The sequence below is a fragment of the Phalacrocorax aristotelis genome, chromosome 1 (assembly GCF_949628215.1).
Source record: "Phalacrocorax aristotelis chromosome 1, bGulAri2.1, whole genome shotgun sequence".
Taxonomy (NCBI): domain Eukaryota; kingdom Metazoa; phylum Chordata; class Aves; order Suliformes; family Phalacrocoracidae; genus Phalacrocorax; species Phalacrocorax aristotelis.
In genome coordinates this window covers 84,683,024-84,695,462 of record NC_134276.1, presented here as the reverse complement: position 1 = coordinate 84,695,462, position 12,439 = coordinate 84,683,024, and the positions used below count along the sequence as shown (strand labels likewise).

The 12,439-nt window shown below is 41.4% G+C and overlaps 1 protein-coding gene across 8 annotated transcripts in view; it reads left to right on the top strand.

Moving 5' to 3' along the window:
* The first annotated feature begins 261 nt into the window (after positions 1 to 261).
* The window catches only part of AP1S2 (adaptor related protein complex 1 subunit sigma 2), a 32,419-nt gene continuing 20,241 nt past the window's right edge, over positions 262 to 12,439 (top strand). For 4 of the 8 annotated variants that reach the window (XR_012661041.1, XR_012661042.1, XM_075096061.1 and 1 more), the window contains exons 1-4: positions 262 to 623; positions 1,785 to 1,963; positions 9,449 to 9,557; positions 10,471 to 10,608. Coding sequence is in view for 4 of the 8 variants with exons in the window: in XM_075096061.1 (XP_074952162.1) it covers positions 1,785 to 1,963; positions 9,449 to 9,557; positions 10,471 to 10,608 (426 nt within the window). In the remaining 4 variants the exon portion in view is untranslated. The remainder of the gene's footprint in view (positions 624 to 1,784; positions 1,964 to 9,448; positions 9,558 to 10,470; positions 10,609 to 12,439) is intronic. The other 4 variants (XR_012661039.1, XR_012661040.1, XM_075096052.1 and 1 more) reach the window with 1 other exon arrangement.

Sequence of the window (12,439 nt, the reverse complement as noted above, 5' to 3'; positions counted from 1 at the left end):
CTGAGCTCCCCGATTGGGTGGCGGCGAGCTCCCTCAGGGCCCCCCCTCCTCGCCGCCCTACGCATGCGCACACTCGCGCCACCCGCCCGCCGGCAAGCTAATAAAGTTTTGTTCGAAGGGTGAAGGGGGAGAGAGAAGGGAACGTCAGTGTCCCCGGGCCCCGCCCCCTTCTTTCCCCGCCCCCAGCCCGGCAGCGGCGTCCGCGAGCCCGGCCCGGCCCGGCCCCGCCCCGCCTCGCCCGAGCGCGGGGGGGTGTGGGGTGTGTGTTGGGGGGGGGGGGGTGGCCGTTGAGAGGCGCGCGCGCGCGCCCTCGCGCCGGGCTCGAGCCGGCGGCATCTCCCCTCCCCTCAGTCCCGCTCGGCAGCCGCGGTGGCAGCAGTAGCCGCTGCCCGGGTAGCGGTGCCGGTGCCTCCTCCTCGTCCTCCTCGCTCTTCCTCCACCCCTCCCCGGGGCACGGTGAGCACAGCCGCGTGGGGACGGGCTCGCTGCCCTCGCCGCGCCGGGACGCGGAGCCCGCCGTTGGGTGCGACGGGACTGCGGGACCCCCCCTGCCCTCAGCCCGCCGCGGCGAGCGGCCGAGGCAGGGGCCGGCTGGCCGCTTTCTCTCTTCCTCCCCCTCCACGGTACAGACACGCCGATGCAAGTGGGGCGCCCAGCCCTGGCGGCAGCGCTCCCACCCGCTCCGCGCCCCGGCTGGGACGGGCGGCGGCGCCCCCTGGGCTGGCGGTGGGGAGCGGGCGCCGGTCTCCTCACCGGGCGGGGCGGGGCGGGGTGGGGCGGGTCCGCGCCGCCGGCGGCGCCGCTCGGGTGGCCCGGCACCGCTCCCGCGTGTGGGGGCGGCGGGGAGCCGGGCCGGGTGCTGGGGCGGCGGTGCCGGCCCTAGGGAGGGCGGGAGGGACGGAGGGAGAGAGGGCCGCCCGCGCCGGGGGAGCGCCCCGGCAGCGCCGGGCTGCGGGGCCGCCGCCGCCGCCGCCTCTTGTCTGTGCTGGCGCTGGTCGGAGTTGTCACCCGGGACTAGGCTGGGCTTCCTCATCGTATTTCACGTCTTGTCGTATTGCCGGGGAAACTTTCTCAGCCCAACGCAACTTTGAGCGAAAAGGGGGGGGGGGGGGAAGGGAGCTATGTTACAGCTGCTGGAAAACACAGCAGACAAGTTCCTCTTAAAATATAATTGCAACATCACTCCTTTAGAGGAAGCGAGACCTGGAACATAGGACCGCAGGGAAAGCACTTAATCTCTACTCCTTTTGTGAGATGGGAGAAAAGACTAGGCTTTTCTATGCCGTAGGACTCTCCATTGGGAGATATAATGCCTTTTAAAGTATTCTGAGGCTTTTCGGAAAGATTTTAAGTGCAAATTGCTCCTGCCGTAAGGCTCTAATCCGGTGATTTGAAAATGAGTTTGGGTATCAGAGGAGCCGTCTGTGCTGGTTTTTTGTCGTTTTCTGTAGTAAATGCAAACGCAACCATACCAGTGCTGGGCATGGTTTGTCTGAAATTTGGCTGTATTCATTCGCTGCCTGGCGGTTCTGACACACGTTTCTGAGACCTGTGTATCCTTTCTGCTGTCTTTGCTTTGACCGACCTTGTTCAGCGGAATCCTTTGTATTATTGGTACTTCCAAATATTGTGCAACATCTGCAGCCACTATAGAAATACGTAATGTAGTTAGGGTTTTGGATGGCTATCTTGCTTCCTGTTTGGTTTTCCTCACAGAAATCTTTTTAGAACTAAGAGCCTGAGATTAATCCTTTTTTTTTTTTTCCCTCCTTCTAATTCAACAGATGCAGTTTATGTTGCTTTTTAGTCGCCAGGGGAAACTGAGACTCCAGAAGTGGTATGTCCCATTATCTGACAAAGAAAAGAAGAAAATCACAAGGGAACTTGTTCAAACAGTGTTAGCCCGCAAACCGAAAATGTGCAGCTTCCTGGAATGGAGAGACCTGAAGATTGTCTACAAAAGGTTGTTCTGTCTCACTAACCTTGTAATTGCCATATATCACAAACAGTTTAATAAGTAGCAAGAAAATAATGAAGGTTGATTTTTTTCCTCTTTTTTTGTTGTTTTTTTTCTTCCCTTTGCTGGTTATGGAAAAGACTGACTTTTCCCTTGCATCTAATTTGATAACCAAGTAGGAAGCATTCATGTGTGGAAAATCACTCATGCGTTTAGAAATGTGCTGAAGAAAAGAAATGAGGTTTCCTACTTTCATAAGGAGTGGTGGTTCTTAATTCTCTGTTTAGAATCATAGAGTATGTAAATGCATACAGATACAAAGCATGTAAGACTTAATAGGTGATAAAGAAAACCTAAATTTTATAAATATTTACCTCGGACAGTGACTACATAAATTACCTGAAAATGTAACTTGCTTTTAAAGGCTCATAGAAATAAGGAAGCAAATTTTTTCAGAATACCTAGTTTGGGGTTTTTTTTGGTTTTTTATTTTAATTATTTTTTTGCTATGAATACAAAAAGGCATTTCTCCTAAATGAAGAAATCACGGCTAGATTTCTTTTGGTGGAAGTACTGTATCATTTTCTTTAGAATAGTTTCATTTCTTAGTTGTTCTGTACTTTTCTAGGTGTATTTGGCAAGCTTTTCTTAGCTTTGTGCTGATCTTTGGAATGTATTACAACACAGAGGTGTGAAAATAATTTTCTCCACAAATAACAGTAATCCTCATCCCCCTTTGGTAGGCTGCATCTCTTCTGGCTAAAGCTTGTGCTACGAAGCCTTGACTTATCTCCCTTCAGAAGATTTATGCATTCTTATTTTCTCTTTGAGATGATAAATTATTTGTACCCTGCAATAAATATTGTTCTATCCTCTCTGTAGGGAGGGCAGAGAGAACTGGAGCTGAAATGAAGAGTTTGTACCTCTTTTCCAATGTGCCAAATGGGTAGAACAAAAAAGGTTTAGACGTTTTGAGTCCTGGTTTCATATATACATTGGTAACATTCATGTGCGTGACGTTACGTGCACCAGTCTAATGTGTGTAGTTCTTCAGCACGAGGAGGAACTGTGCCTAAGTCTGTGCTTAAAGAAACCGTATGGAGTTTTTTATTCTCTTGCCTCTTGATTTCCCAACAAAACTTGTACGTACCTGTAGACAAGCTTGCTCAGATGCTTTGTGTGCACCCTTCAGCAACAATGACTGCAAGTGCTCTTCCAGCTGGGCTTTTATGGGACTAGATCAGAAAAACTAGGCATAAGAAGGCTAGTCTGTCCCCTTCCTTGCCCAGTCTTGAACAGCAGTAGCTGTTCTGGTGGTGAGTTGATTCCACAGCACTGCTTTCCCTTCCTGTCTGTTTATTGCTGGTAACTAGTACTTGCCATATACTTTTGTGTCTAGGGAGCTGGTGGAAATTTGGGTATGACTGTTTAAGTTGCTGAAAGTTGTGGTGTTTGCACATTTCAGTAGTGTGCTGTGGGTTGCGTGGTCAAGGAGAATGAAGAAATTTGCTGGGAGGTAGGTGTATCTAGACCATTTTGGGCTGGATGTAGACTGCAGTCATCTGCTAGACTGCTGGTGTGCACAGCTGACTGCAGTAGCTTATTTCACTGTCTGCAAACCAGTCTGGCACAGTTGGCCTATGAAATCTTGCTCATGATTAGCTTGTATCAAGCTAACGAACATCTCAAATCTTGTTTTACTCTTGCTTTTTTGGCAAGTTTCATTAGGCTAAAACATCACCAGAAAGGACTGGGTATAAGAGGTGATAGTTTAAATTCCTGTATCTGATAAAGTTTACAGCTTTTAGGTTTGTGGGACAGATTTTTTCCAATCATCATACTGTAATTAAGGTTGATGAGTACCAACTAGTATGATTCCTGTGAAGGAGATAATCCCAAGAAGGCAACCATAGTAGTCAAAGCGTAACACTTTCTGAAAGGTGGGTGGCTAAAAGAGAGACAGACCTACAGGAACTGTGTGTGGTTTGTGAGGTTGCAAAAGGTCTTCTGAGTTGCTCACAGACAAAAGACTCTTGAACATCTCTACTAAGATCTGCTCTTGTCTGATCTATTACTGGGAAGTATCTGAACTTCCTGGTGCAAATGTTTTTTTAATATAAGCTGTAAAAGATTGTGCATAGTGCTATTGCACAAGTTGCATGTGCATATTGCTATTATGAGTCTTAAATTGTGGAAATTGATGTGCTCTTCTTGTTTTTAGAGTGTATTTACTGTCAACATGTAAGAGAGAATTGACCTAGATATTGCGACTCAAAGAATGGTTGGTGTTATTAGAAGTATACTCAAGGGTCTCACTGATGTACATTTTCGCAAGAACAGAATGAACTCAAATGCAAAATTGGCAAGCCAGTAGCTTTTGCTACCTTCTGATACTTAAAATTTATGAAGAAAGCTGGACTGTTTTGATTCCCTCCTTAGCTCTGTAGCATTTCATCCTTACAGGATGCTTTCTGAGTGAAACTTCAAGAAAATAGAACTAAGTGTTCTAAAATTAATCTGAATATGTGTGACTAACTTCTGTTTTCCTTGGTTTCATACATGTAGCATTGATAATGATTGCAAAACAGGGTCAGTTGTTGGCTTCTTAATTTGTCTTTAGCGCTACAAAACACGGATGGAAAGGTGTGCTGCTTTTGACATGGTTCATTAATTGGGATGTATGTATTCTGTAGCTGGTTTGGAAGAGTTTTTCAAGATGGTAGGCACCAGAAGTTTGAAAAAGGATGTGAGCTTCTAACTTCAAGAGTCAGAGATTGGAAATGACTTGCTGGAGAAAAGGAAAAAAAAAGAAATTCAAATATGGAAAGACAGCAACAATTGTTCTTTATGAAAATAGGGAGTCATCTGCAGACAGCTGATTAGGAACTTAGCAAACAGTGTTAATGATGTCTCTTTGTGTTTGTCATTTTAAAAACTAACTGTAGTGATATTGGAACTTACAAGGTACAATTTCATGCAGCTTTTGCTTTGTGGCAGGGAAATGTGTTAAATGTTAGAATTTCTAATTTTACTAAAAAAGGAGGTTGTGTGATTTTTTTTTTCTTTGAAGCTCTCAGCTGTTCACTATTTTAGCTTCTGACAGTACGAGTTAGTTTCATTGTGTAGTATATTGCAGTCAAAATCAGAAATTGAAGAATAACTGATTTTTATGTAAATTCTACTTTGTTAGCATTTGGTTAACTGAGATCATGGGACTTGATTATTGTTGATTGGTAATTTGATTAAGGATTGTGGCTTTGCTTTTATATGTCAGTTTGGAACTGTATTTGCAGTATAAAGTTCTAGAACTGTCATAGCTTGGGCTCCCTTAATGCTGTGGCAATCATCTTTTACTTTAACATAAAATAACCATAATCATAGGTTATGTTAAAGACTTAGGGAAAAATAAGGTTTAACACTTTCTTTTTACCCACCCCCCACTGAAAGGAACAAGGAGCAAGCTCGTTCTGCAAATAGTGTGCGTCTTAGCTCAAAGTGTTGTGAACCTAAGGTGCAGCCACGTGGCTAATGGTATGTGCCCAGCAGCTGACGTGTTCCCTGTCTTTCTTTATGTACATCTTGGCTGTCAGTTGTATCTGTTAAAAATGTTAGAGTGACCTATTCAACACCACAATAAAACTGGACACAATGATTACAGTGAATTAGGTACTTGGGCTTGATTATTTTAACTTGATCGGGTCCTCTTTGTACAGGATTCTAGTTCATGTGGAACAAGGACCTCAGCATCAAGAAGCAGCAGCTTTCTGTTAGAGGATTACCAGTACCAAGCTTTTTTCCATTTCTGAAACTACTGGGGGTTATGGCCTTGCTGAAATGAGAAACTTGAAAATAAATGCTTAGCTTTGGCATTATTGTTGATTTTAGTATCCTTGACTGAATAGTGACTGATCTGGCTGTCCTGGAGTCTCAGAACTGTTTTATTTAAGAAATCTGTACGTTTTTTTGAGGAGAAGAAAATCTTTTGCCAAGCACGCTTCTCAGTGGTCCCAGTTTTCACTGGGTCAGCTATCACCAAAGCATGGATTCTTGGGCTCCCTTAAGCACCTGCCTGTCTCTTAAAGGCAGCTTGGTTGTCATTTGCAGTTCAGCTCTGCTCCTGCCAAACTCTGTAAGCTTTACATTTCTGCAGCTAGGATCTACATGCAAAGTGACTTAGATGCTGACAGACTTATGGCTTGCTTGCAACTTTACCTGGTGACAAACTTCCAGGGATGACTTGAAGCAGGTGTTCTCTCATCTAGTAGGAGAAAACTACTGAGCTGGTAGGATTTGCAAGTTACGTTCTGCCCATGGTGACCTGATCTCCCATCACAGTGACTGAACCTGGCTAGGAGCAGAGTAGTAGCAGCGAACTCTGCTGAAGCATTGCCTGCCCTTTGTGAGGCTTCCCACTACTGAACTGTTGCGATTGTTGAGGGGGAGGTTCATGAATTTCTTTCCTATCACAAAAAAACCCCTAAGGTTATCTATCTGAAGGCAGGAATTTGCATAAGTATTTATACCTCCTGTGTTTCCTTTTTGTTCTTTTATTCCATATTACATTTTGAGGTGATTTTTCCAAATGCTTTTTGATCTCTCTGGTTTTGTTTGTGTTGTTTTCTGACAAGTGGAGGATGTTTATCGTAAAATGTTTCCCTAAACGAGTGTAAGCAGCTGAGTTATCTGAAGATTCTGCTAATAACACCTACTGAGAATTCCCCCCGCCCGCCCCCCCCCCCCCCGCTACTGTAATAGGAGTAAAAAGGGCAGAACGTTTCTTCCAGACTGCGCTACATTTGCTTTTGTGTGATGCGGCAGTACTTTACAATCAGGATTTGCCTTTTCATTGGGTGCATGTGAAAGACAGGTTTCTTTCAGGCTCATTAGGAAGAAACAATGCTCCTGCAGAGCAGAAATCTTTTTCAGTGGGGAATACAGTAATCTACATTTCTTTGTATGGACACTCTCCATGTAAACTTCTACACATGGAAAAACCTCTAGTTTATCTGCTGTAGACTATGTGTGGACACTTCTTTTTTCTGAAGCTCTGGCCTGCAGGGAAAAAGAAATACAGTAAACTATTGTCTTTGAGAATTTGAGTCTGAAGAAAGGTATACCTTTTGTAGTACACTCGTGCCCTTTGCAATGATGGCTTACCTGTTTATACTGTTCCACTATTTGCCATGTAGGCTTACTGGATCTGTATTTGTTTTCTTTTGAGTAGTGATCCACTAGTCACGGTTGCTACTTAAAAAATACTTTGCAAAATACTCTTTTTATATTATGATAGGTACCCAGGCCTCAATTTTGTGTTAAGATGCCCACTGAGCAAGTTTTGTTTCTTGGTGTTCTTTCTCCAAAACTGCAGTTGGCAGAGCTTAAATATGTAGTCTACTTGCTAGCTGCCAAATAAAGGGTTTCAAAAGTATGTTATGCTCTCTTTTCACTGAGGAGACGGAGAGCAGACCACTTTCTGGGAAACTATTTTATGTTATGTAGTCTCCTCCTCTCTCTTTCCCCTCCCACACCCCTCTCTTTTGCGGGTATTTACATAAAATAGTTGTGCATCAAAAGAGACTTTTAAGTAATAGGGAAGCACAAAAGGACTGTGTGGATAAATTTCAAATACCTGAGTCAAATTTGATTTGATAAGGTCTGCTGGTACGTGATTCAGTGATTCATTGATTCACTTGTGTTTAAGTACTGTAAGAGAAAAGTTTAACTACACTTTCATCATAATCGGTGCTGCTCATCTGAATATGAAGAAAGCTTTGTTTAGATGGTTTTGGCCTGGGTGCTGGTAGTTAGCATAAATGTCAACTAATTTGCCAAAGCTCTTTTTTTCTACGCTGAAATATGGTAACATGGAGTTTGACTTATAGATTCCTCAGTAGGTTTGAGAACGTTTTTTTTCCTTATAGTATCACTTTCTAATACTTTTTTAAAAAAAGCTTTCTCTAAAAGATGTCTTGTACAGATTGAACCTTGCAGGCTGCCATAACGACTGTAAATGTCCTTGAAGAATGTGGGGCACAAACATGTAAAATCAAAGGAACCATGCTCATATAGGACTTCTGATGAGCTGACAAGTCACCATGGTGAAGAGATGAAAGAGCAAGGGAATTAAAGTGTTAAGTACTTCAATGGAGGTGTCTTCCTCTCCTCCCTCCCCATCATGGTTTGTGGTATGATCAAAGTTGATGTAGACAGTATTTGTTTCATAATTTAATATGCTTGAATAAAAGTTATTCTGAGCAGTTGTTCATGATGAAGCCATAGAAATTTGACTTGGCTAGAGCAGAACGGGGGACTTTCAGGTCATAAATGACGTTTGAGTGGCTGGGAGACAAATTTAAACATACTACAAAATACAGCATTTTTCTGCAGGATGTCTATTTAAAAACCCTGACAGTTTCTTTGGGGGCTTAAAAAGTCCCAGCTGATAAAATATGCATAACGTTTAAAAGGTGTATGGAAACAAATGTGCATCTTAAACTTGGCATTCACATTTGAATGACTTCTTTTTCAATAGGGGTGGCTACTTGAAGAGTGTTTAATGTGGCCAGTTGTCCTCTCTAAACAGGCAAAACAAAAGCTGTTTCTGGTTCATGTAAATTATCAGTTACAACTGGTGTTACTTGAAATCTCATTTGTGCCATGTGTGCCTGTGAGGCATATGGTTTTGGCACTTCTAGAAAAGGCTGAATGGGTTTTTCAGCTTTCCTTCCTGGTTTGTTTTTGTGTGGTTTTGTGTCAGCTTTTTTAAATGTGACTTGAACAAGTGTATAATAGAGCACAGTAGAATTGGATGATCTTTTTGAAGCATAACTCAAGATCATATCTGAAGTAAAGAATTCCCTGTCTTCCAAGGTGGAAGTGGATTGCTAGAAACTAGCTGATGGCCTCTCCGGTATTAGTCTGGTACCAGGACAGTTAGGGATTGAGTTGTTGACTTAATAGCAATTGGGTTATGTGATGTTAGTGTTAGTTTTGGAAATTTTTTTGCATTTTTAAAATTCTCTATAAAGACCAGATCCTAATTGCCAGCTCAATTTATCTTTCCCAATGCATTTCTATAGTTTTTAATATCTCTGTGTGTAGCTTGTGTGATAAAAATTTAAGATTGAATCTGTTTGTTAGGATACCAGTGTTTGGATGTTACAGATAGTAGAGAAAATATCTTGTACTCTGCGGGAGGCTAAAAAATCCAATACATTTTTCTTTTCTAGCCACCTCTTTGGCTAAACTAATTCTGTCAGCTAAAGGTTGGTAAAGACTGAAGTCTTGCGTGACTCAAGGAGGCAGATCCCGTGTGTGCATGCATATGTCTGCTCATCTTTCAGCTGTTCTTTGGTAGAACTTGCATGGCTGTTGCTTTAGAGCAACAGTATGCTAAACTTGAGTACGAAGGACTAATTAGAACATAATACATCTCAAGTGCATTCATTTTACTTATATTCTTATTCTAACATCAGGATCATTTTATTACAGGTACGCAAGCCTCTATTTCTGCTGTGCTATTGAAGATCAGGACAATGAACTAATAACTCTGGAAATAATTCATCGCTATGTAGAACTTCTTGACAAGTATTTTGGCAGTGTGAGTTAGTAATTTCTTTTCAATATTTATTGATTCACGGTCTCATTATGCTGTATTGTTTTATGCCCACAGCACTTTCAAAAAACGTAATCAACTAGCTGTTGAAAAGGTACATCTAACACATTTTATGTTGCTTGGCCAAATGAAACTGATGGTCGCCTATATGACTGTTAAAATACAAAATTACTAATTTGGGAGAAGAACTATTAATCTGGTCTTAATTGCCTGTGTTTATTTCATTTCGTAGTATTCTCACTTGAGGTCAGATAAAATCTTACCCTTAACTTTGTGTCTTGGCACCCAGCTTTCTTTTACCCTGGCACTGCTGTACAGTGTGAGCACCACTTACATCTGCTTCCAAGGAGGCAGTTGGTTGTGAACTAGCAGTAGCAGTACGGAAAGAAAAGACAGACATCTGCTTACTCAGACAGCAAACACAAACAACTGTAGTGATATATGTCAGGACTCCTAGAAAAACTGCTGCTCATCCTTCTGTCTTCCTAGTCCTTCTGACTTAGAAATGCACAGGATGAATAAGAAATTTGAGATTATTGTTTTCACACTTTTCTGTAAAATTGCATAATCTGCCTTTGATACTGCAGGCAAGAAGAGGACTTTTAGGGTTACTCTCTTGTTTGATGAAGAGCCATGTCATACTGATGGTTGTGAATTGAACCCTTTTGAACAATGGAAACATTTAAAGAGGTTGCTATAATGGTTTTTAAATAAAAAGAAAATTTTTTTTCTGTTTTTTCTCAAAGGACTGATTTTGATGTTGCTCCATTTCTTAAAAGGTTACAGCCTGAGGCCTAGCATCTTGATTTGGTGAAGTTTGGTGAAGCTGTGAACAAGTTAAGTTTTATAAGAGGATATACCTCAATAGATAGCAATAATGCTTGATGTTCTTTTTTAGGTATGTGAACTTGATATAATCTTCAATTTTGAAAAAGCCTATTTCATTCTGGATGAGTTCCTTTTAGGCGGGGAAGTTCAGGAGACTTCCAAGAAAAATGTTCTCAAAGCCATTGAACAGGCAGACCTTTTACAGGAGGTAAGCAGATTCAGCTTCTCTGGCCGAAGTATCAGCGTGGTAGGTTGTGACTTGAAAAAGGTCCTGTTTCTCTAAGCTTGTAGAAGGTGCTTTTTTTTAGCATGCTTAGCTTGTAGTTTATAGGTGGTTGTCCTAATTGTGCAAGATGGTGACATTACCTGCTCTCTTAATTTTGTTTGGCATGTGTGTATTGTAACCTACCGTCATTTTGTGTTTTGCTAGAAATGCAAGTGGTCGTTTTATGTGTGTACCTAGATAATTGTAGTTCATGCTGCTTTAATTTTGCTCACTTCTTTTTATTAATAAACCACTAGTTTTTTGTCATACCTGATGCATGTTCACTTCTTCACTGTTTCACTGCTGAAATCCAGAAGCTAGACTCTCTTCTTTGACACTCATTCAGGTATAGTTCTTATTCTAAAGACCTGCCTTTCTGCTATAGGTTGCTTACTCTGGAACATTCCTCTCGTATAAGTTGACAAAGCTGTAACAGTAGTGCCATAGAAACATACAGAATGAAGTATATGAATATATATTTTTTCCACTTTATATGCTTTTGTTGTTCATTACTAACATCGAAGAAAGACATATTGCATCTAACATTTTTCTTTGGAAAACATTTGATGGGAAGGGATTAATGGTATAGAAAAATTTAGTATTGTTTCCCCATGTTTCTCCATCCGGTACCATTTTGTTTGGTTTTTACTGAACTCTTGTAGTCTTGAGGTTAGTGTTAAGGTCCTTTAATGTCTAAATGGAAGTAATAAAATTCTGGTGTGCTGAGGGAGTCATCAGTCCTGTGTGCAGGGCAGTGGAACGTAAGGTTTAACAGAGCTGATGAACATTTAAAATAAATGTACTGAGGTTCACAGGTAAGTTTCTATATAAATGTAAGCTCCTTTTTTTTTCTCCCTCATGTGAACCTTCAATTTGTTACTTCATCCTGTGAGTTAATAGCTTTATTCTCATATAAGCATTCTGTGTTCCACTTGGTACTCTTTTTTTTTGTTGAACGTAGTACTAATAGGATGGGGAAACAGAATGTTCTTTACCCTTGTAGCTGTGTTTGTAATCCTTTCAGAGTACAAGCAAATCCACAGCACGTTGAAGTTCTTGTCTGTCAACAGCTAGTTAGTGTCATGAAGGAGGTCAGCCATTACACACATACTTACCACCCTATTTTTCTAGGAAGGAAATACATGCACTTATTTACTGCTTGTGTTCTGATGCAGTTCCTGAGCCCTTCTTTACTCCTAGAAGGAGTTATCTTAACCAGATGTCCTGTTGCAGTTTACAAAGGGTGTGTGTGGGAAATAATATATTTAGTTTTTAAAATCTTTTGCTCTTCTTCATATGAAGACATATAACAGACTAGTTATCGATTTCAGTCTCCTGCAAATGCACAGTTAATTATACATAAAATAGAATTACTGCATTTTTTCTCATTCTCACTTGTTTTGGATTTTATTTTCACCATTGGGGCTCTTCTAAAGCAAAAATGCATTCTACCTCTAGGAATTAATTACTGATTCTCTATCCAAACAAATAGCATTCTCTTTTTACAATTAATATAATTTCAAGTTAAAAATTTTTATGCAAAAGGAAGTACTACTTTTTCAACGGGAGGCTTTTCCTTTGCCCTGATAGCTTTACTCTTGATTACCCTTCCTTTCCCCATCTCTATGATGCTTCTGTTCTGTCAAGGTTTATTAAGTGTTTCTGGTTAAGTTGGAATGTAACAGTTTTATCACAGCACTGCTGTAGTCTTACGTTTGACTTCATGTTTTGCATTCTTAGATTATATTGACTGTTGATCAAGTATAAAGCTACT